This window comes from Antechinus flavipes, chromosome 3, assembly GCF_016432865.1.
Source record: "Antechinus flavipes isolate AdamAnt ecotype Samford, QLD, Australia chromosome 3, AdamAnt_v2, whole genome shotgun sequence".
NCBI lineage: Eukaryota > Metazoa > Chordata > Mammalia > Dasyuromorphia > Dasyuridae > Antechinus > Antechinus flavipes.
This window is the reverse complement of record NC_067400.1, coordinates 568166893-568192569: the sequence shown is the minus strand read 5'-3', so window position 1 is coordinate 568192569 and position 25677 is coordinate 568166893. Positions and strand designations below refer to the sequence as shown.

The 25677-nt window shown below is 35.5% G+C and overlaps 1 protein-coding gene and 1 pseudogene across 2 annotated transcripts; both read right to left on the bottom strand.

Moving 5' to 3' along the window:
• Nucleotides 1–375: 375 nt before the first annotated feature.
• RBBP4 (RB binding protein 4, chromatin remodeling factor) lies at nucleotides 376–25576 on the bottom strand. Of its 2 annotated transcripts, none has more exons than XM_051987860.1 (12): nucleotides 25361–25576; nucleotides 23883–24027; nucleotides 19009–19154; nucleotides 10018–10191; nucleotides 9489–9604; nucleotides 9205–9365; nucleotides 8972–9098; nucleotides 8731–8808; nucleotides 2605–2681; nucleotides 2452–2509; nucleotides 2258–2368; nucleotides 376–1511 (listed from the first exon to the last, which is right to left on the bottom strand). In XM_051987860.1, exons 1-12 carry the CDS (start codon nucleotides 25374–25376, stop codon nucleotides 1446–1448), a joined length of 1275 nt encoding a protein of 424 aa, XP_051843820.1. In that variant the 5' UTR covers nucleotides 25377–25576; the 3' UTR covers nucleotides 376–1445. The 2 variants fall into 2 exon arrangements, with proteins under 2 accessions (XP_051843820.1, XP_051843819.1); XM_051987859.1 differs by having other exon boundaries at nucleotides 23883–24030; nucleotides 25361–25575.
• Nucleotides 13511–19002, bottom strand: LOC127555517 (E3 ubiquitin-protein ligase RNF138-like; annotated as a pseudogene).
• Nucleotides 25577–25677: the final 101 nt, after the last annotated feature.

Here is a 25677-nt window from a genome sequence, read left to right as displayed (position 1 = left end):
TATAACCTTTACAGCCTATTATTACTAACCTGTAGGTACAAGTCCCACTAAGGAAAAATACCAGTACATTATAGGAAGGGCCAACCTCCAAATTTAAAATTTCTCTTTAAGTCTCTCTAAACAGTCTCTTAATATTCTTGAAGACTCATGTATTTATTTATTTAGATAAAGAGGAGCAATAAACTTCAAAAGAAAAAAAACAAACATTCCATCAGAATAACTCAGGCCCTGCTGCTGATACTTTGTTTGATGTCTCTTCATTTATATCTATGAAAAGCTAAATGTTTTTCTGAAATTGATATTAACTTTACTTTTGTTCAGATTTGTCTCAGTACACTTCAAGAATTCTGGGTATAAAATAAAAATTCACAGCAGTTGTTATATAGAAAAACAATTTATTCCATCATAAGCACTTACAGTTAGTCATAGACAGTAACAGATTGCTGGTTGGACAAGTTACCCCAAAGGACATCGTATAAAACGAGTGGTCAAGGACTAATTCCGTTTATGTGGGGTATATTGGAAAAAACTTTTTTTTTTTTTAATAAGAAAGGAAAAAAGGAAGAAAAGCCATCCAGAATTAATTTTAAAGTATATTTCAGCTACTAATTGCTCTGTTTTCAGATTACTGGGCAGTTTACCAGCAGTACATCTGTCAGGTAAAAACATACACCTTTATAACCTGGTGGTCCCAAGTTTAAAAAAAAAAAAATTCACAGGAAAGAAATAATATGAAAACATAGCTCAAGAAATATACTAGAGAGCAAAACTATATGAGGTGAACAAAGATATTTCTGTAGGTATAGCTACAACATTTCACATGGCTGTTTGTCCCCCACCCGATGAGAAGTAGAAGGAGAGAGTTAACAGTCACTAGGGAAGAAAAAAAAAATTAAATAAAACATTTTAATAAGAAATTTTGACTGGTTACAGAGGAAATCTGCAGGGGTAGGCCAGTCTACAACAGGGATTATCTGGACCCTATAAGGTTAGCCATGCCAATTTTAGTCTCTGAATCTTTATAAACGAGGGAAACAGTTTAGACATCTTTACAATGCTAATACCTCAGTGGGTCAGACTCCTCACCTGGATATAAATCCTACCCCATTCTAATTTTACTTAAATTAGCCTGAAAAACTTGCTGTTATAGCAGATGAAGAAAAATAAAACACTCATGGTCCAATTGCTGTGGCTAAATCAGATTTTACAGCTGGATTTACTCATAAAAAGTTCTTGGAAAAAAATTAAATATGGGTCTGTGGCTCTGCTGAGTCAAGCCCTCCTCCCCCCCCAGTTAAGAGTTAGAAATCATTCACTTTCTGGGTTGACAGGTGCCTATAGAAGAATGTCTGGACAAAAAAAGGTCTTGTCTCAAAACCAGTGTTAAATTAATCTCAGGTTGGGAAGAAAGGGGAGTCTAAAAATCAGCACCAGTGCAGACATGTCTAGGACCCCTGTCCCTCTGGATCCACACTTCCTTCAGGGTCTTCATCATTGTATATGTTCTCAGCCTGTCCCAAACAATAACAAAAGTTAGAGCAAAGATGGAATACAGGATTTTTTCTCTTAAGACAAGCTTCCCACTGAAATTTATCGAGTTATTTTTTTATAGATAGGAGTTTTACCAGTTTCCTTCTGATAGCCAACATCTTCAATCCTATTTATTTTTACAGGACTACTTAAAATTCCAATTTATAAGCCAGATAAATCAGAAGGTGCTTATTTTTGTCCCAAAAGGACATACTCTAAGGCTCCGTTAGGTTAAAACCTCACCCATTTCATATATAATCAGACTGAATTAACTTTCAACTTTTAAGGGACACATTAGATAAAACAAGACATAACTGACCACTTAAAACTAGAATCATAATCTATACAATGAAAAGGAATTAAGCTTTTAAGGATTTAAGATTTTATAAATGACGTTTCAGGACATTCAATAAGACAGTGCAACTTGGTGTGCTTACTGTAACAATATTTTCCAAGACTTTTCAGCAATACTTTCATTAGTCTTCTGAGAAGCAGAATTAACTGGACTAAGGCATTATAAGCTTTGGCCAAGACCACAAAATTTGTCAGTGGAAAAGCCTGGAGAAACCCTCCTCCCCCCCATCTTCCCTCTTTCTGTCTTTAGCTACTGGACGGTGAGTGATACAACGTTTTATAAAGATAAACACATACTTCTGTGCATTTGCCCTGCCAACCTACCTGCTTTCCTCTCCCCCCCTCCCCATCCAAGAGACTGAAAAACACTCACCATCTGCCAGACTTGCATGATATTGTCTTCTGATACAGAACAAATAACCCAAGGTTCATTGGGGTTCCAGGAGAAATCAGATATCTTGGCAGTGTGACCACCATGAATAAACTGAAAGAAATAAAACAAGATATTAAAAGGAAATAGAATTCAGTTATTAGTTAATTCAGAGTACTGTGAGTACAAAAACCTACCAATAATTCTGGTGGCCCATCTTCTGCATCTTCAGGGGACTGCTCTTCTCCAATTTTACTGCAGAAAGAAAACAAAACAAGCTTTACATCATACAGACATGTAAATGGAAATGTATTCTAAAAGCAGAAACTTAAGTGATCCAAATGATTTACCTCAAATCCCAGACATTTAGCCTGCGGTCAGTGCCACTGGAAGCCAAGATAGTTTCATTGTGGGGAGACCACTGAACCTGAATTGAGGAAAGAAAGAAGTAGAAAAGATGAGGATTGAAAGTTTTTGTTTTTTTTTTTTTTTTTTGGGGGGGGGGAAATTCAAAGTTTTCTAAGTATTTTTAAATAGATGAGTAATGAAGATCTTTAAATTATGTTATAGAATTGTTGAGTTGGAATTCGTTAGGAGTCATCTAGTCTAACTTAAACAAAAGGGAAATTCCAGAGTGATAAAATGATTATTCCAAAGCTATGGGTAGGCAAGTGGCAAAAGTGAAATGTGAACCTAGATCTTTTGATTCCAAAGACATATGCTTTGTTTTTTAATCATTGATACATTTGAGGCCACCCATATATTTCCAGTCTTATAGCATACTACTCCCTTTGTTCTTTAACAAGTTTTTATCAGACACTAAAATCAAGATTCTGTGAACATGCTGGGGATACAAGAATGAAGCAGAGGTAAAACATATTAGCACCCCCCCCAAAAAAAAACTAATAAAAAGAAAGCCAAATAAAGTGCTAGGAGAAATCAGAAGTTGGAAGAGTCAAAGAAAAACTTCACAGAGAAAATGGCACTGGGGGTGAGCTTTAAAGGGAAAAATTTGGACAAAGGCTTGGAAAGAAGTCTGGGGATAGTAGTTGGTTTAAAACTACAATGGTTCCTAAAAAAAACCCCAAACAAACAAAAAAACCAAACCACCACAAAGCAGTTGTTCTCAAATGTAGCCCATGAATCCCCAAAGGGGGTCTGATGAGTTCAAAATTATATTCACAATACTAAGACAATATGTGTCTACTAAAATACTCTTCCCCTTTCCAAGTATATATTTTTGTGAAGTTGGATATTCTTCACATAATTCAACTAAAAGAACATATCATAACAGACTGAACACAGAAGTAGATGAGAATCCAGCTGTTCCCTATTAAGTCAGACATTTGCAAAAGTATGTAACACAATGCCATCCTAAAAATTTTAATCATAAAACTGCACTAAGAATATCCTGCAAAGTTTCATAAGTAATGTTATTTATGCCAGCATGAGTTTTTTTTTTTTAATGAATTAAGTATTTTTAAAATTTCACTTTTGGATTTCTTTGACAAAGAGATCTAACTTAGTTTCAATTGATCAATGATGGACAGAAGCAGCTACACTCAAAGAAAGAACACTGGGAAATGAATGTAAACTGTTGGCATTTTTGTTTTTCTTCCCGGGTTATTTCTACCTTCTGTATCTAAGATATACTGTGACATATTTAACATGTATAGGACTGCTTGCCATCTGAGGGAGGGGGGAGAGGAAAAATCGGAACACAAGCGAGTATAAGGGATAATGTTGTTAAAAAAAATTACCCTGGCATGGGTTCTGTCAATAAAAAGCTATTTAAAAAAAAAAAACAAAAAAACACCTTCACTTTTAACTTCTGATATGGTAAAAATATCAATAAGATAACCCTTATAAACTTTGGGATCCTCAATAATTTCTAAAAGCATAAAGGAGTTTGAGAACTATTGAATGAAAGCAACTTCAGATAAATGAGTATTTCAATTAAACTCTAAAATTATAAGCAGACTACAGTAGTGTTTAAGCCTCAACTAAAATCATTCCAACACTATTTAGAGAAGGGACTAGAACAACAATAATTAAAAGCAAAATAGAATAGATATACTAATGTTTCCAGAATTTCTCTGAAGCTATGCAATTTGAATATCTCAATAATGAGAAGGGCATTTAAGAGTTGTTTAGATGAGTGAATGGACCTGAACAATGTAAACTTTAAAAAAAGGGTATAAAAAAATTAGTGCTAATAGAAGCAATTCTGAAAAGACATCAATAGATCCAAAGAAAAACTATGAATGGTATTCACAGAAATGGCAATCTAAAAGAATTAAAAAAAAATTTTTTTAAAGGACAAAATGTAGAAATCTATCTTCAAGGTTCTTTTCCAACAAAGTGTTTATTATGCTTATGTTAATATTAGCAAGGCATTAAAAAACCATGATATCTGAATATCAAAAGGTGTTACTATCAGGGAGGATGTTTACATCAATTCTTAATGAAGAGTTTCTCTATGGATGATTAAGATCTTTTGAACATTCCTATTTGAGGATTAAATCGTGCTGATTCTATCAAGCCCCAGAGTATCACAAGATCTCAGTGAAATCAACAACCACTTAAAAGACCACTAGTCTAACATTCCACATAGGAAAGTTCAGGAGAATAAATAATATGCAGTCCAAAGCCTGACATACTTGGTGATGATCCATCAAGTTAGTCTAGCAATACATGCATCTGGGAAAGTCACTGAAGATGAGCTGGGTCCAAAATTGAAAAAAAGAGGTAGAGTTTTAGGAGCAGGATTGCCTTTAGGAAACTAATAGTGCTATCAATAACATCAAGGTAGTCTTTGATATAAAATCTAATTTTTACACTAATACTCCCGATGAAGCTATCTATAGTAGGAAATCATGAAATGCCACATTATCCAAAGACTGAAATTGTGGGAAACTCAAAGGAACATCAAAGCTTGCAATTGAGTTGTGGTATAACAACATCAAAAAAAAAAAAAAAAAAAAAAAAAAAAAAAGAGAGAGAGAGAGAGAGAGAGAGAGAGAGAGAGAATAGAAAGCTAGGCAGTCACATTGTAAAAGGTGGACAACCAGAGTCCTAAACTTGTTCTAATAAAAAAATATTCTGATGCCTCAAATAATTTATGAAAATATATAGACAATATCAGTCAGGGAATGGCTAAACAATGTAATGGAACCTTACTGGGCATAAGAAACAATGAATACAGAAAAGCACATAAAGATCAACACCAATTGATGTATAGTAAAATAAGCTTAACCAAGACAACAATACACACAACTGTCTACAACAATCTAAACAACAACAAAATTTAAAAATCCATGAATGATACTAAATTTAAAAAGCAAACAAACAAATAAAAAAAGGATGGCAGGAGTGAGGCAGTCCACAGTGTCAGTCAAAGCATCTATTTTCAGACCTGGATGAACTCCTTGGTCTTGCCGATTTTTCCCCCCAATCTTCTTCCTCTTTCTTTAAATATTTGTTATAAGATAGTTCTCTGGGAGGGGATAGGGATAGGGTTACTGGGAGAAATTCTGGTGATATAAAAAACAAAGACTATTGGTAAAACAAAAACCCAAAAAACAAAGGTAAGAATCCTGCTATGGTAAAGAGGGTGGAGAGACTGGTGGGAAAAAGCATTTTTACATTCAGAAACTTATCCCAAGCCTTGTGTTTTGGTCTAAATTTTTTTTTCTATAAAAGAATGTATATCTACTCTGTGTTCTGTTACTTTTGCAACAACCAAAACTATAATTTATGAAAAATGAGAACTAGAATAGTTAGTAAAGTTCATGAAGTATAGCTTAATTTGGGACTTTATGAAAAGATAGGAAAACAGAAAGAGAGATATGAACAAAGCAAATTCAATGGTTCAGAGATCAGATTATTCATACCAGATGTTATGGGTGAGAAAATGATAGTAAATACAAATTGGACAGGCATTGTGTGTCTAGTTCTCAAAAGAGTGCTTAATACAGAGGTGAAGGATCTTAATATGAACTACTGCAACTTTTTGCTGTTCTTTTTTATACAGGACAATAACATCTGAAGCTTGTTATGGTGATAAGAAAACTGGATTTGGAAAACTTGGGTTTGTTTGTAGATCTACCTGTGTGATTTGAGGAGAATTTCTTCATATCTCTGGCCTCGTGTTTCCTCATCAATACTAGATCACAGCTTAAACTTTTTCCACTTTAAGATCCCCTTTTCACCCGAAAATTTTTTTACAAGGCCTTGGTTAATAGACATATGAATCAAACATTTACTGATAAGAAACTTCAGTTACAAGACCTCATATGGGGTCACAATCTACAGTTTAAGAAGCTGGCTCTAAATTCCCTCTAATCCTCTTTGCTAGGTCTGAGTCTATGATCCTAATGAATGTTTCAAGACAGTCATTGATACTCTGAATCAGAACTAAACTTAAATTTGCTTTCAAGTTTACAAAGTACTATACAGTGTCTCAACAATTCTGTGAAATGGATCTTACAGGAATTATCCTCATTTTAAAAATAAGGAAATGAAAGTTCAGGTGAACTAAGTGATCTATGGTGACAAGCTTATATCATCTATAAAGAGGTATGAATCCAAGTCTTCCTAGTTCCATGTTCAGCATTCTGTCAGATTGCCTTTAAAATGACTTTGAAGGGTGGCAGGGAAGGACTGGTGGAAAGAAATGAGAAAAATAAAGGAAGTTCTAAAGATTATATAATAGAAATCCAATTGTAAAGCTACATAAGCAAAATTAAATACATTTTACAGTTCAATATGTGGATTTTTGTTTTGCTTATCTATATGTATTTGCTATATATAGTAAAATATATTATCTCCTTTAATTTGGGAGGCACTAATGTCAGTGATGCCAAAAAAGGAAACCACCAAAGCATTTTAAACAAATGAATACATCAGAGAAATAGAGAAAGCTGTGAAACAAATATGTTGAATTTATCACATACTTAAATTTAGTCAATGCTTCTACCAGATCTGGGTTAGTGACTAGCCTAGGACTACATAGCTAGAAATAAGGGAAAAAAATTGGTCTTCTAATCTCTTTAATCAGTACATGCAAGAGCTGGAAGTAAAGCAGTTTTAGATCTACAGTGGAGATCGTCAATTTGCATAAAGCTGAACCATGAATTGGAAGGATAAAAAGGGCTAAGGTTAGAACAACGACTAAACCTTACTTCAAACATCAGCCCCAAGGTGATTGCCATAAAATAATAAAAGAGAAACTCCCAGAGTATATTCTAATAAAACAAATGAATTTTCTAAACACTCACAATTACAAATGTCTGAGAATTAACACAAAAATCCTTTTGGTATTTTCCCATTTTCTTACAAGTTATCTGTTATCTGTTTTTACTCATTTCCCTCTTATCTTTGTTAACTGCTCTGTAGTACTAATTGAAAATGTAATATTTTTTCCCCCAGTTTCTTTTTTCCTGAATAGTTTGATCTAGGAATATTTTAAAGCTAGTGATCACATATAGATTACTTCAAATTCAACTTGTCTACAGTCATAAATAATTTATATTTAAGTGGTCACTATTGTTTATTTATCAAAATAGGTTCAAATTTCTAGCCATTATTTCACATCTGGATTAATCCAAGAGTTTCCTTCTTTGATCTTCTGCCCTGGGGAGTCTCACAGGAAAACAAAACAATACAACAACAAAAACAATGAAGCCAAAGTCTTATCCCTGGCTGGGGGTGAAGGTGGGAGGGGGAGAAGAGAACCTTTTGAAAAAGTATATGATTACTTCTACTGCTCACAAACATCTTCAAAACAAAAGAACTGATTGTGACACAAACCCAAGTATCCAAATTTGACCCAACACCACTTCAAGAAACTTCTTTCTTTCTTTTTTTTTTTTAATAATAACTTTATTGATAGAACCCATGCCAGGGTAATTTTTTACAGTATTATCCCTTGCATTCACTTCTGTTCCAATTTTTCCCCTCCCTCCACCCAAGAAACTTATTTCACTGGTGTCAAGTAATAACTTATGACATGGACTGATCTTTTTAGAGATTAGCAGTGTATCTTAAAGGGTCATATTGGCTGAAAAATTCCTAATCTTGTGGCTAACTTGGTAAAAGAGTTTCTCTGTATTCAATGAGACTTGTTCACAGAAAACATAAACTGATGTTTTAAACCTTCTGCCAGGGAAAGAACATGTTGGAGTTGACATGGATTTTAAGAACCTCAAGATTACCTTCATATCATAATGAGACAAAAATAAGGACTTAGTATAGAACAATTAAATTAGAACTTCCCTTTTTAAAAACATCATCAAAGGAAAATAAAGTAGCAAAGCTTCCAGGAAAGCCCTCTGCAAGCAGGACAAAAAAAGCTAGTTCTTGTTTACAAGTGGCAAATTTCCCTTGGAAACACATTTTGTTATTGGAATTGGAAAACTTCTTCTATTACCTAAAATCCAAGGAAGGTTCCCCAAAAGTAAAGCAATCATTCTTACCTGGAATATTTCATCCTTATGTGATTCAAAGGAATGCAACTTCAGTTTCAGATTTCTAAGGTCCCACAATGCAACTGTCTAGATGTAAGAAGAAAAGCAAGACAAAATTTCACAAAATAGGAAAGACAAAAACACCTGCATTCCCTAAAGATCTAACAGCCTATCCAGCACAAGGAAATCTGTAAGAATTCATTCTACGCATTTGAGCAAGACAAATTAAAAACCAAACAAAATACCTTACCTTATCAGCTGATCCTGTGGCAAGAATGAATTCACTATAAGGATTAAAAGAGAGACAATTTACTTCGGCAGTGTGGGCATCCACTGAGTGGCTTGGTTTAGAAGTATTATTTGACCGTGTATCCCAGCTATAGCCAGAAAAAAGAAACAGAACAAAATAGTAAGTTTGAGATTGTCTAAAAGTATAAGTTATCGAAATGAGAGAAAATGAGGGAAAAATTAAATTCTACATACATCATAAGCTTCTGATCATCAGCAACTGATCCAAAGAGAGATTCATGGAGCAAGTGCCAAGAAACATCTTCCACTACTGCTGTGTGTCCTGTGAATATGGTCTTTGCATCCACTACTTTGCCTTCCTTTGGAACTGCACTGATGTCCCACAAGCAGATGGTCTTAAAAAGTAGAACAAATTTTTAGATAAAAGAGTAATCACCACCCACACTCCTTGTAAAAATCCAAATGACTAATCCCAGTGTCTTCTTAAGAAGTTTTCAGATGATGGGAAAGATACTCACATGATCATCTGATGCACTAAGCAAGTGTCCACTGAGATTTGGGTTCCATGACAGCCCATACCCCTCCTTTTGATGTCCACGGAGACGCAAGTCTGGGTTACACTCCCCAGAAGGGTCTGCCAAGGGACAAATTATTCTTGTCACTTTGAGCCTATGCTAGGCAATAGAAGAACCACAGTCAAGAAGTTCATTATTATTTTGAAGCCTCTTTTCCGATTTGGGATCTTTATTCATTAAGTTCATTCTCTTGTTCTTTCTCTTCCTCTGACTAAACGCACAATACATATGCAATAGAAGTATCAAAGTCCTTTTCACTACGGAAGATTCTTTTTAAATAAGAGGGAAGAATCTCTTCCCTACCTACTAAACACAAGATGCTAAATTATGCAAAGAAAAATTAGCAATTAGGCTAGATTGAAAGGAGCTCCGCATTCCCACAGTGACTCATTATTTGGCCAACTTTCCTTTGGCCCTAGGCATTTCTCCTCCAGGTGAACACACAAGTGTGTCTATATAAAAAAGAGTGTACCTGGTTTTGAAGGATGCTTGGTGTAGTCAAACACAAGGACATCACTGGATGGAGTCTTTGTTGCAATGATGCAAGGATTCTGGGGCATATAACGAGCCCTGTTTACTTCGCCTTCATGGTTAATTTTGATTTCAATTTCAATTTTCCCACTTACTGAGCCAAAGCCCCCAAATTCTGTAAATACAAGAAAAACTATTTGAAGGATATAGAAGCAGGAAAATATATTACACATATGCTAATCAAAGCTATACACAAGGAAGGTTAGCTTCAGGTTGTAATGGGCTGAGGCTTGAGTTGATGCACTGAGGTCCCAAGCACATGAGGCTAAATAGTAATTGGACCATACTCTATTAATATATAAGCTTGGAGAAAGAATGGCCCCCACCCACTCTTTGTGCAAGTCCTGATGTGTTGTATAGGAAATGACGATTTTGGTGGGTGGAGGCAGGGGAGTGGAAAAAGAAGGGGAGATGGCTCAGTGGGTAGAGCACCAGCCCTGAAGTCAGGAGGACCCGAGTTCAAATCCAGCCTCAGACACTTAACAAACAGAAAAAGTTGTCGAAAGCAGCAAAAGCAAAAAGAAGAGAAACAAATCAGCTAAGAGAGAGCGACGCGAGCTGAGCCAACCGTGGCAATGGCAATCCCAAAAGCCTCTCCTCCCCTTCCTTTTCCACTCCCCTGCCTCCACCCACCAAAATCGTCATTTCCTATACAACACATCAGGACTTGCACAAAGAGTGGGTGGGGGCCATTCTTTCTCCAAGCTTATATATTAATAGAGTATGGTCCAATTACTATTTAGCCTCATGTGCTTGGGACCTCAGTGCATCAACTCAAGCCTCAGCCCATTACATCAGGTTACCAATATCATACCAGAAACAGTCATGAAAAATCTTAGTGAATGTTAAGTGTTTAAAACTATAATTTAAAACCAAGAGTACTATCAATTTTTACCACAAAAAAGAAAGCTCCTAAGAAATCAGTTGAAAATATTTTTGAAAAGTTGTGTAACACTAGGGAAAAGTCACACATTAATATTATTGTTAGATATTAAATCTAAAGGATGCTAAGCACATGAAAAATTTGCAATTAAAAATTGCTCATTATTCCCCAGCAATTCCCAATTACTGATAATTTCAATTTGTATTTTCCATTTATAATTCTCAACTTACAAAAATAAGAATATCCTCATTTTTTTCTTTCTAGGGTAATTTAACTGTCACAAGATAGCAGAAGGCACAATGGATAGATATAGTGGCATTGCTAATAATGATGCTAATAAATATCTGGCTCCAAGTCATCCTGGGCAAAACACATAACTGTTTGCCTCAGCTTTCTCAACTGTAAAATGGGCATAATAACACTTATTCTGCTAGGTTGTTATGAAGCTCAAATAAGATAATAATTATAATGCTTAACTCTGGCACATAATTGGTTCTTGGGAAAAAAATGCATATTCCCCCTGCTAGAGATAGCCAGAACATCATCAAATTTACTTTCCTAACTTCCAATTTATATATTCCTAGCTGAAATCAATTTACTAAGACATATCAAAGTTACATATCTTTATGAATTACTCTAAAAATTTAAAAAAAAATCTTTCACAAGTATATCTGCAAACATCTATCAATTTGTGTAACTTAACTTGGAATACCAGCCATTTAAAGTTAAGTTAAATTAATGCCAGACTGTTCACCTACTTTTTTTTTTTTTGAAGTTTAAAAAAAGAATCTATCCAGGCAAATATAGTGTTGACAGAAAGAAATTGGAAAGACAAAAATTAAGGTTAGACATTTATAAAATTATACAAATTAAACAAATAAAAAGGAAGGCAGAGACAATGGTACTGACAATTAAGAATAGCCAATTAACACAAATTAGGATCTTGGAGCCAAAGTTTTCAGCTTTAAGTGAAAACAAAGACAAGACCTGATCAATAAGCTTCACTGCATCTCTGATCTCCCTGACATAACCACCCATCCACTATGAAACACAATTTCTTATACAACAACAAGAAAACCAAAAAGGGAAACGAAGGTACTCCTTTCACTGAGGACAGCTAAACAAATTATGTGCAGCACTGGGACATCATTGTGCTTAGAATGGCAAATAAACAATACACAAAATGACAACAATGTAAATAATGATCAAAATAATTAAATATTTAATTTTAAAAAGCAAGCAATTAAATAAAAACAATCAAAAGTGAATGTTATGATGATACCCCTATCCCACACACCACTTCACCAAGGTAGGAAGTCCACAGGTATAGTGCATTGCATAAACTTTCTATGATGTATTATTTTTGATGCATTTTGATACATGAAATAAACAGTTTTGCTTATTATATGGAATGGTTCTCTGAGTGGAAAGTGAGAGATACTAGAACAAATTTTGGTGATGTTAAAAAAACAACTCCAAAACATTCAATGGGCACACACTCCATCAAAGATGAATTTTAAAGAATTCTTTGGGAGAAACACTCCTTCTGACCTATGCACATATACCCAAATGGGATTAGACCAGGGACAATAGCCATTGAGATACTCCTGGGGGAGTCTCTCATAGACTGCAGAATAAAGCTGGTGTGGGGGAATTCTTTTCATGTTATTACATAACTAAAGTCCAAGTGTGCAGAGGCAGCTAGCTGTATGAGATTCATACATGCCACCATTTCATATACTGGCATGACTACTAAGCTGGATGTCCCGCCCCATGTACCCCCTGGATCTAATCCAACATAAGAAAAAAAGACCCGATCTAATGCTAGAGGCATAGTTTAGGCCAAGATACTTTTCTTCTTTGGTTTCCCAGAAACTTTTCCCAGTTTTAAACTAGGGGGAGGATTCAATTTAACAACCAAATACCTACGAAGTACAAAACTCAAGCTAAGTGAAGTAGATACAAAGGTTTTTGTTGTTTCCACTGCTCAAAGGCAACTCTTGACTTCCCATGTTATTCTCCCCCCCCCCCCAACCCTTTCACTTCTGCTAGTCTCATAAAATGCTGTTCCTCTGACCAGTGCTCAGAAATACCAAATAAACAATGAAAACACAAGCTCTCTTTCATCCAACATATCACCTCTAAAAATTCCTTTCAGATTTAAATGATAATGACTAATCCACACTTCCTAGTTATGTAAAATGTAGCCAGTGAAAATAAATGAAAGTCAATAAAAACAACTTTGTTAGTCTACAATGCAAATTTTATTGTCTGTTTTACTTAAATTTTACCACAAAATGCTAGTTTTAATCACAGTTAATCAGCAAAGATATCTTACAGATTTTAAAACCCACCACTACACACACACACACACACACACACACATTTATGAATAATCTTATTGATCTCATGTCTACATTGTAAAGACTTTTTATTTAGGTAAAAGGATCATACTCCGCTACAAATCTACTAAATTGCTGTTAGTTACCTAACTATTCAGAGACATAAATGAAGTTCCTCAAGTAAGTCAAGAAATTGAAAAATTGACAGCTTAGGCCCAGAGTACTTTATTATATAGAAGATTTCAAATAAAACAAAACAAAACACTCCACAATGACAACCAAAAACCTCATGCAACTTAAGACATTTTTAAGGAGTAGAAGCTCTTAAATGAAAAAACAAAACATACAATGTAACTGAACAGAATGATTTTCCTTAGTATGGTGAAATTTAGGCATTTCATTTCAATATGAGCACCAACAGTGCCTGCCCTCCCTAACTCAAGTAAAAATTATGCTTGAATTTCATTCTGAACTTAATATTATAAACCCAATAGACCAAGTCCTTTCTTAATTCATTAGCTGGAAGGCATTCTAAACTAACATTTCTGATTGCTTAGGTTCCTTTATTCCTAGTTCTAGAATTTTTATTTTATACCTAGGGATTTTGTACTTGAATAAATCTCCTAAGTAGTGACATTAGCTCTGTATTTTCAAGTTGGTACATAAAACATATTATGTTTATGTAAAAGTTTTACAGATACACATTACAGATATTTAACTTAGTCACAAACTAAATAGGCTACAATGCTTCAAAAGGCATTCTATCAAATGAAATACCAGTCAACTTATACACTGTAGCCAGTTAGCTTTTAAAGTCCTCCAAGTTTCAAAATACTTTGATATATTTAAATTATTCAACTACTGAACTTAATGCTTTAAACTAGAAAAAAAAAAATTAGGTCAAAATCTTTTCGGAATGACAGAAAAGACTATGCTTCTTTACATGTATGGTATTCCTATTTAATTATTGCAGACTCTTGCTTAAATTCCTTGTTTTACTGAAAATATTTTTTAATATAAAATCCTACTTCCAAAATTAACATCTTTATTCAATCAATTAATAAATATTCACTGTAAAAAACTTAACATTGAGGGTTTTAACAAAACCAAAATAGTTTTGTTTTGTCTTTTAACCAATATATATTTTAGTAGCAAACTACTTTTGAGGTTTCCATAAAACAATATACATTATTCCATTAACATGGAATATCAAAGTTCAGTCTTTATCCTAATCCTGTAATTTAGACCTTCTAGTGCAAGACAATTTATTATACATATGTTAGATTCACTTTCACAAATGAAAACCAAAAAATGCAGTAAGTAATATTGTCACTACAAAGTCTTGAGACAAACTGGCTTAAGAATTTGTTTTCATTACTTTAACCTTGTTTCCTCCTTCTGACATAAAACAAGAGTGCTATACATGCACATCAACTCACTCTTTTCCCTCTCTTCATACACACACACACACACACACACAAATATTAGCAGTCACATAGACAACCTAGCATTTGGTCTGAGTTTCTGGAAATTTTGGTGATTATACATTATTTAACTACTCCAATAAAAACCAGACCTCCATACTGCTTTCCCATTTCTTTTTTCTATATCTAGTAGGTAATGGTGCATGTATAGCAATGCAAAAGTGCCAAAAATATACAGCATATGACTTAAGAGTTTATGAATAAAAGAAAATCTTTTATACACAGATTATACAACAGCAAGTTATACAACCAACTTGGAAAACATTCCAATGAATTCACTGCTGTCATAATTACTTAAAAACACTATTATTAAAATTATGGGACAAACTAGATCAAAAATAAAATTTCTTCAGTGTTAATGGTCATTGACAGTCAAAACCTAGAACATTCCACTTTTAACTGTCTTCCATAGAAATAAAAACTTAATTTCCCTTTGATTATAGTACTTAATTTCTTCCCAATGACAAAAACGAAGTCATGTAACTACGCAATATTCCATTTTAACATAAACAGAATGGCAACATTCACCTTCCTTTAAAGTGTTAATATTAAAGAAGTCTCTTTATTCTTCAAAATATTAAAATCTACAAATACATATTTAAGATTTTCAGCTATAAATCACACAAAAAATAATTTTCTATTTAATTCTCAAAATTTTCCTTTTGATAAAAGTTCATAATAAATTATAAATTTAATCCATTTTTAAAAATTGCTATTATTTATTGCACAATGAATAAAGTAGTTTGAAAAACTGCATGAAATTGAAAAATTCAAAAAGTTTAACACAGAAAAGAATAGGGCATGATATTTATATGAGCAGACTCCATTTTTCACCAATACCAGAAATTCCTTTATTTGCTTTTCTTTTTTTGGAATTTTTCTCTCTTTTTTTCTTTATTAAAGCTTTTCATTTTTCAAAACACATGCATGGATAATTCTTCAATATTAACCCTGCAAAACCTTGTGTTTCAATCCGCCCTTTCCCCCCAATGCTTTTCAAGAAATACCATAGCCTCTATTTTTCTAGGATGAAAAGCCTTAAAGAAAAAAAAAATAGAATGAATTCCTTTTCATAAATGTACAGGTTTTTAGGTTATTGAACTGTGAGCACATCCAGTTTTTCCTTCAAAAATGACACTTGCAGATAGAAGATGCAGATAACTACAACCTTCAAAAGTTTACTTGATGAAATTCTTCAAACAGCAGCTTGATATAACATTTCTTCATCTAACTGAAGATTCACAAATTCTCCATAATCAGAATGATGGCTCTGATTTAGATGGTTAACAAAATTTCAAGTAATCTGGTTAGGATCTCCCCACAAAAGAGATATACAAATAGGACATATTATGGGAACTATCTGAAAGGGGGAACTATTCCAATGATCCAGCAAACACTGGTAAAGTTTGCTTCTTGACACAGGAGACAGTTTAATGTGAGATGCCCAATAGAACTTGAATCTCCTGTCTGTATTATCAGATATAGATGGATCATCTTTATTACTATCCCTATTTGAAAGTTTGGAATAACAGAGGACACCATACTCATCCTGACACGTAGATGTCTCATGTGACATCTGTCATGATGATGAGACATTTGTCTATTATACAGCATTTGCAGCAACCAGAAAATTTCCTCATGACATTCTCAATGTCTGAAACCCATTTAGGACATGTTCACTCTCTTCTATTACATTTCCATTGCAGTCAGAAAACATTTTCTATAAAAAACAAGTTGAAAGGCCACGGTCTACACTGGGGTCTTGAACACTTCCTGACAGATAGCAGAAGTAGTCACTTTCCATGGAGGTGGCGGTGAGCATTTTAGCCATGAGGTAGGGCTGGCGAGCATGATGGCTGTGGCCCTAAGCCTGGCTCAGGGCCTGGCTCCTTTGTGCACCAGGGGGAGGGGGAAATAGTGGAGTTATGAGGAATGGAGTTGGGGGTGAGGAGGAAGAGGTAGACCCCAAGGAAGGAGGCAAGGAAAAAGAAGCAGGCACAGCAGTCACTACCATTTAAACCATACCAATTGCCAGGGTAGATTCTGATGAAGACCCAATTTGACATTCTTATATAGTGCTTTCAGATTTGCAAAGGACTTTATATACATTATCTCATTAGAACCATATAAATCTCCAAAGGAGCTATCACAGGTAGTATTAGTCTCATTTAATAGAGGAGAAAATGGAGGCAAACAAGTTGTGATTTATCCAGGATTACATAGTTAATTTGTGTCAGAGCAAGAATATGAACCCAGGTATTCCTGACTCCCAAATCTAGAATACTCCACTATTCCAAGTTGGTTTTCTCACTGAGAACTTACTTCAGAGTGCTCTGCTAAGAGTTGTGATGATAAAATGAAGGGGGCCTGTACATGACAATACCCTGAGAAGGTTAAGTTTTGAAAATAAAACAAAAAATGCTAAGACATTGAAAAAAAAAAAAGTCACGACCGATTACAAATAGAAACAGTGTTTATCATTAGGTAATATACAACTCTCATTTCAAAATTTTCAGTGCTGAAAATCTCTCAAATTCAAGACCACAAACACTGAAATCTCCAGTTTCCCTCCTAATCCCCCTCATCCCCTTTTGGGTATTTCTACAACTCTTAAAGCTTCCAATGTAGAGCAAAAGTGTCAACTCTCCTTTCAAAAAGTGAACCAGACTGACAAAATAAAACTGCAATACAACACAGATAATATTAATTTGTGGTTTTCTAAGACAACATGCTGCCACAGGGATCACTTCTATTTGAGTTTAACATTACTGATGTAGAGGACACAGAAAACAAAAGCTATTTTTCATTTCATTCTAAAGTTAGGGATTATAGGACTGGATAAGCCTTCATGATTCCAGCATGGATTATACAAGGATACATATATTCCAAAAGCTACACAGTAGTAGGTGAGTAGATCATTTATATTTTGATCACATCACTTCACTTAGGAAGAAAGGCCCTGAAGGGTATGCTATGATTTTCTGCATTATGGAAGACAACAGTAGAACACTAAGTTGACAATGTCAAAGTGTTAAAAAACAGAACTATAGTTCCATAGATAGCTAAAGAAAAATGACTACTGCCCCATTAGATTCTTAGATTACCATTACTAGCATTTTCCAAGCCCTTTAAAGGGAGAAAAATCTTGAATACTAAATGATGATGCTAAAACATGATGCTAAAAAAGAAAATAGTTCTTATTTGGTAAGGTGTGCTTTACTGGACTGAAAAATTCTTCCACTTAAGCTCAATAAATTATTTTCAGTTTATAACATTACTCTGTTCAGTTTCCACAATAAACATGTGCATCCTATTTAATGGCAAAAGTAAAACTTTAGCCAGTTTTCACGTTTTTTACTGCTTGCATTACTAATATTTCTTTGAAAATGCTTTAAACAAATGCTTGTCACCATTTACCTGAAATCAAATTATTCTATTCCCCTCATTAATCAACTAAGGACCTTGAAGAACAGAAACAGAAACATTCTACTTGGTTGCTCTGGGAGATAGTAAGAAGCTGCCCTTATAGACATCCAAGAAGCTAGATTAATTATAAGGAAACCTCAAAGAGAACCACTAAAGTATCTCCACTGCCAACATAGAGCAGGAGAAAGTGAAAGATACATGTGGTTAAATCACAAGGACATAAGCATCAGTTCTATCTTTTCAAGTCTATTCTAAAAATCTCTTGCTGACTTTTTTTTTTTTTTTTTAATAGTAGTCTAAACTACCACTGAAAGCTAAAGGTTTTGTTTTGGTGTCAGTAAAACACAGGTTACCATTCTAGCTTTCCAATGCTCTAAATAGTTGTATTTTAATTTGTTTTTTTTTTTTTTTTTTCCTGGAATAGAAAAGCTAAAACCAACATCTAAAAACCACTGGAAAAGACTAGAACACCTCTTAAGTGATTTGCCCAGGGTCACACAGCTAAGAAGTATTAAGTGTCTGAAGCTAAATTTGAACTCAGGTCTTCCTGATTTCAGGGCTGGTGCTCTATCTATTATGCCACCTAGCTGTCCCAAAATGATATACATTAGAAATATCTAAACTTCTCACTCTATTATAAACCAACAAGGATACAGTGGATTTTGCTTTCCCAACCTAAAATATTTCTATTATATGTCATTTCAAACATAAGTAGCCCTTTTGTTAAATGTTTCCCACCACTTTTGCAAAAATTCATGACATAAAACATTGGAAGCAAAATTTGCTATGAATCCTACCTCCTTTCTCACTGTCATAGTGAGAGGCATCAAACTGAGCGTCATCATTGGGAAGTTGCACACTGGCTATCACAAGATGATTCTGTTCATCTGATGTATGTGTGCCCAGAACAAGTCGATGAATGCTGAAATCTTTCCCTTCAGGTCTGCAACAGCAAAGATGGTTACCCTAATTAATCTTTAAGTATTGGATCTTTGAAATGGATGCTTTAAACTTATACAAAGGATAACAAACAGCAGTAGAGGGGAAGGAATCATGAGTGCTCCTGAGCTACCCATATATTATTCTTTTAAATCTTCCATAGTGGTGGACAGATGGCAGACACTTTGAACAATACTCTGACTTTATCAAAGTAATTTGGAGAGAACTGAAAAACAACAAAAAGGATTCACACATTGAACAGAAGATAAATCCTCAGAATGGGAAAGAACCAGTCTATCTGTAAGTTTAAGAGATACCTGACAAAAGATCCCTTCCAATACATGTCTTATAAGAATACTACTATTTTCCCTAAAGGGTGTTACCTAGGACTGAACAATTCTTCAATATAGGCTCACAACAGAGACCTATAATAGGACTATTGCTTTTTATTATTGGAAGTTAGGTCTCTCTTAAAGCAAACTAATATTATAGTCATTTTCTGGATTTCCCATTTCACTGGTGATTCATATCAAGCTTACAATCTGCTAAGACTTTTTTTTTAAGGCACAAGTCAGGCTAGTTAGCTATGACTCTTCAATATTTATTTGTGAAGCTGAATTTTTGAACCCAAGACTGTGTATTTATCCTATTTGTTTCCCACTTCCACTTTTAGGTTCTTCCTTATTTCTATCACTCTATAACCTTTCCTTTGGCTTATGCTATTCATATCTACTATTCAACCAAGATCCTGGAAGCTACTGTCTACAGACTCCAGGTTACTTCCCCTTCTTTCTATGAGTTCAGAACCTTACAATTTTTTTCTCTCCTTGAACTCCTGCCCTCATACTAGGGGACTTCAATACACATATTGTCCCTCAAATATCCTAACCATTCAATTCCTTGATCAATTTACCTCCCATGAGCAAGTCCTCCACACCATCAAAGTCACACACAAAAATGATCATATCCCTGCCCTGATCTTCCCAGTATTTCCATGTTCAAGAATTCTGAAACCCCCTTACCCAATCATAACCTATTAGTTTTTCACCTCTCCTTCTGCCTTCCTTTATATAACCCTATTCTTGATCCTTTAATTCTCTCCTAATTTCCATCTACCCTTTATTACTTTCTACTCTTCTCCCATCCTGACTTCCTGGTGAACCAAATCACCTTTATATTGTCTTCTTCTCTTGAAGCCCTAACCCTTTTATCATATCACTGATTATGCCCATACATGTTTTGAGTCTTTATTCATTCCAGCCATTTGTTGTTTTCATTCATGTGCTACTGTATAAAGGTGGGAGGAAAAATCATGCAACTGGTGAGACTAGGCCCCTACAAATTTGTTAAGACTTCAACTGGGACTTTACTGCTACTAAGCAATTCTACTATACCTCTATCAACTTACTATCCCAGCCTTCTCAGTGACTCTCATACCTTGTCATATCTCTCAAACTTCCTAGGGATCCTCATCACCCTATTTTCTTAGAGAAGAACCTTGCCTTATATCTTACAGAAAAAATTGAGGTCATTTATCATGAAATCCCTCTTCTTTTTTCTTACTTCTCTCCCATCACTAAGAAGCCTTCTCCCACTATCTCCTCCTTACCATGGCTAACCTCTCCACTGGTTCAAGTAATTCCATTCTATCCCATTTCCTCCCACACATCTCTTCCCCACCACCCCATTCATTTACTTTTCTTTTTTTGCGGAGGCAATTGGGGTTAAGTGACTTGCCCAGGGTCACATAGCAAGTAAGTGTTAAGTGTCTGAGATCAGATCTGAACTCAGGTTTTCCTGACTTTAGGGCTAGTGTTCTATCCATTACACCAACTAGCTGTCCCCATTCACTTATTTTCAATCTTTCCTTCCCTACTGGCTCATCTCCTACTGTCTAAAATCATGTCCATATCCTGCTACCCTTATATTTGTGGTTCTCTATTTCTTCTGCCCTTTGTAGCTAAACTCCTCAAAAAGGCCGTCTACAATATGTGCTGCCACTTCTTTCCTCTCACTCTCTTGCCCCCTTACAATCTGGCTTTGACTTTATCATTCCACCAAAACTATTTTTTCCAAAGTTACTAAAATTCAGTGATCTTTTTTTGACCTATCTGACCACTACTGCCTCTCTCTTCTCCTGGATCTTCGAATTATAGTCACAACTAAAATTTCATACTACAGCCCCTCCTAATTTTCATCTTTCCCTCTGTTAATTATTTTTGATTTATCCTATATGCATATCTTGCTTTGTATATATTTGTTTGCATGTTGTCTCACCCATTAGATTGTAAACTCCTTGAGAGTTTTTTTGCCTTCTTTTTGCATTCCCAGCATATGCCTGGAGCATAGTAGATACCTAATTTAGATTTAGCTCAATAATTTATGCTTTTGAAATCTTTCTGAATTCTGATTTCATCTAGAATATTACTTACCTCTCCCAGATTGCGTCTTCTGCAAATCATATAAACATGACATGTTTTTATACAAGCCATATGTTAAATAATACACCCTAAATAACACACCCAAAGACATCCCTAGGGCAGTCCACTAAAGATCATAGGTCCAGATATTCAACTACATCTCACCAAAATCACCAGGACCAGAATTAAAGAGCTGCCCACATCTGCAAAATATAAGTAGAAGATAAAAAGGGAAATACCTGTTTTGGTAGTATTCAATACAAACTACAGACTACTGAACAGACAGATGAACAGATTACTGACTGTGGAATGAGAAGTGCTTGTTTCAAACCCTGCTTCTGACATTTGTTTTTTTAAACTGTAAGATTGGGACAAATCATTTTACTCTGGGCCTCTGTCTTCCTCAGTTATAAAGAGTCTGAAATTGATCAAATAGACTTTAGTGGACTCATAATTCTGGATAACAAATTACACCTCTGTTTTCACTCATATTTAACTGAAATTTGAGTTTCTTCAACTGTACATTTAAAATAATGTGCACTATTCTGATGAGTTTAGAGGCTTCATTAGTTTGCCAAAGGATTACAAGACATATACAAAAAAGGTTAAGATCCTTAGACTAGAAGTTCATTGGGACCCTACCTAGTTCCAGAGACCCTACAACTAACCATTTGCTATGCGTATCTTCAGCAAAATTCCTCATAAAGACAAAAATAAAATAGTTCTTATTTTCAAGAAGTTTACTTTCTATTGGAAAAATATAATATGCACACATATAAGTACATGTCATATAGGATGAGAATGAAAAACTTAACTGAAAATTCTTAAAAACCATATAAACATATTTAAGTTCAAAATGAATAGGAAAAACATATAAAAATAAACATATTTTAAATTATCTGTAGACAGACAGCCAAATCAGAATAAAGCCAAAGTCTGCAATAATAATAATAGCTGAAATTATATAACACTTTGGAGTTTACAAATAGTTTTACCAATATTTTATCCAAATCTCTTAACAATAAGGTTAAACACTATTATCCCCTAGTTCACACATCAGGAAATTGGGGCTTAAAGAAGTTAAATGCTTTGCTGATGAGTACAAAACTAGAAGAAGCAGACTTTGAAACCAAGTCACTCAATCCTTGTCCAGTATTCTTTCCATTATTTTTTGCTAATGCTACAAGAAACTGCATGAGTACTAAAAGAAACAAGTTAAGCAAAATTTTTATATGGCTTTAAATATTATTCTTCCTCAGGATATAACATGACATAAAAAAATAATGAGCTTTACTGCTATGCTACTAACACAGTAAAGACGAAATATTTTTGGAACACTGGTAATCTTTTTAAAACCTATTTTAACATTCTAAACAGACAAATATATTTATTATGCTGGCTATATGCAAGCACTATTTCTGCATACCAAGGCTTCCTGGTCAGTGCTTTACAGATTACCAAGATTCAAAAATGGGAAAGGATCTTGGAGATGTTCTCAGACCAACTTTTCATTTTATAAATGAGAAAACTATAAGGCTATAAAGTAAATTGCACACGGTCCCATAAGTGGTAAAGCCAAGACTCTAAAGGTCTTCTCCTTCCAAATTCATCATTCTCAGAATTACACTATCTAGTTTGCTATAACCTTCACATGACCACTCAGATCACCAAGAACTAAAGTATTTCTTCTAGATTAGAAAACTGTTCAAAGTAGTGCTAACCCTTGTGAAATTACTGAAACTATTTTGCTTCTATCTTTCCACCCACAGGAATAACAAAGCAATATCAATAGTCATAAAAATAGCTATCAACCAATTTAGAGATTGCTAGTTGATACAGTCTAAAGTGCGTTAGAAGCCTTAAATACCATTAAAGTCCTACTGTCTTTTTTTCCTATGCCATCTCAAGTTATTGGAGAGGGAAGGAGAAGAATAATAGAAACAGTCCTAACCAACTCAAGGATAGGATCCTCACTGTAGAAAAAATAAATTTGATTACAGTCACAGATTATATCCTCAAATCTAGGCTAGCTAGGTAGTCAGTGAATAGACTGCTGGACCAGGAGTCAAGAAGACATGGTTGAGATCTAGCAAAGGGCATTTACTTATTGTAAGTTAAGTCACTTAACTTTTGCCTCAAATTCCTCATCTGTAAAATGGAGATAATAATAGCACCCACTTCCCAGGGTTGTTGTGTTTTTAATTAAGATATTTGTAAAGCTCTTTGTAAATAGTAAAGATCTATATAAAAGCTAACTATTACTATTTTGATGCCATTCCTAGTCCTTTTGACCATTAAAATATTCAAATCACCTGGTTACATCTGGAAGCCACTGTGCAGTCAGGCTAGGCCACTCTAGGGCATGGGTCATCACTAAATCATAGAGAAAAGGGGTATTTTTTTTCCATATTTTATACTCTTCGTTGATCACTCGTTCTTCTACAGCATCGTCAAAGGCTGCTAAAAAAAACAAAACAAAATAAACGGGAGTTAACCTCTTGATGTAAGTACTTGGAAAAAAACATCCCTAGCACACTTTTCTCAGGCAGCTTGAGAAGGATAGGGATATCCAGTCCCTTGTAGAAGGTGTGAAAATTCCAAACCTTGCCCTATTCCTATTTGTGTGGGCCTGGAATGAACTCCATTTCACATCCTATTCCTGGGAAAAGCTTTCTGAAGATTGAATTAAGCCTTTTCCAGATGGGTAAAAAGGAGTCAACAAAAGAACAAAATGGAACTGAACCAAAGTTAACAAACATAACTGTGTGCTTAATACACTGAAAATATTAAGGATACAAAGATTAAAAACAATACTCTTCAGAAGCTAACATTCTTGGAGAATGGGCTGATAGAATACATACAGATAACTAATGAGATATTTTCAAGTTAGGAAACAGCGCTAACAGCTATGGAGATCAGAAAAAGCTTTTTCAACTCTACCATGTATGAAAACGTGCACTTTATTTGATGTTCGTTAATTCAGAATAGGGACGTGTAGGCATGAGTTTATGTAAAAGCTCAGAGAGATGAAACACACAAATTAGGAGAACAGCAGACAACTAAGTATGGCTCCAACACTGATGCTTGACGAAGATCAATGGTGAGACTTAACTGGAGAAGTTAGGCTGGTTATAGATTATTAAAGTATTTAAATGTCATCGAGAAATTCGTACTTTATCCTGACGGCACCTAGGGAGCCGGTGGAGAACCTGGACTAGTAAAGATCCTCAAGCACCACTGTGTTTTAGGAGGATGATTACAGAAGTTCAAGAGTAAGGACTAGAAGCCGAGATCATCAGACCCCCTTATCCCATCTCCAAGCTTTCCAAGTTAAACCACTTGTCCAAGGTCACACAGCCTGAGCAGCAGCACCAGGAGTCGGGGTTAAGTCCCACAACCCCAGGAAAGAACTTGTGTTCCAATTCTGCTTTTGCTACTCGGTACTTAGATGAATTTGGGTAAGTCCCGGGCCCTTCTGCAGCCTCAGTTTCTCCAAACGTAAAATGCAGGATGTAGCATGCACGACAGAGATCCTTGCAGCGCACCCCTCCCCCTGGCCCCAGGTGGAACAGCGCCGGCCCCTGGCCTCCTTCCTGGGGACGGACACGTAGACGAGGCGGAGGCCTGCGGAAGGATGGCAGTCCCGAGACACTGAGGAGGGCCGGAGGCCGCGGGGAGGAAGGGCTCCTCTCACACTCTTTCCTCTACGGGTCCGGGAGGGCCGGCTTGGGCTGCCTTGAGGGCCCCCTCCTCCGCCCTCAGCACCCCTCCCTTCACCACTTTCCCTCACCTTCCTTGTCGGCCATGGCGGGCGAAGAAGTTGACGGACTGAATGACGGGCAGAGGGACCGGGGGCTCCTGGGGTCGCGGCACCGTAAGGGGGGGGTGAGGGTGAAGGGGTGGGGGATGGGGAGGGCTCGAGGGCGCTCGCTCCGCGCGCGCGGCCTCTATTGTTTCCTGCCGCCCCTGCGTGTGGCCCGAGCCGTGCACCTTCGCGCCAACGGCGGCCAATCGGAACAGGCCGAAGCGAAACGAAGGGGAAAGGGGAGGAAGGTTCTTGTTGGTAACCAATCGGAAAGCGCGTCGCTGCCGGGAGCCGGCTTCGGC

Excerpts from the sequence above, each read along its gene's own strand:
- RBBP4 (XM_051987859.1), bottom strand. Across the intron at positions 19,155-23,882 it reads TGGCTTCCAGATGTAACCAG|ACCTGAAGGGAAAGATTTCA; the intron begins GTGATTTGAATA and ends TTGCTGTTGCAG. Across the intron at positions 10,192-19,008 it reads CTATGACAGTGAGAAAGGAG|AATTTGGGGGCTTTGGCTCA; the intron begins GTAGGATTCATA and ends TTGTATTTACAG.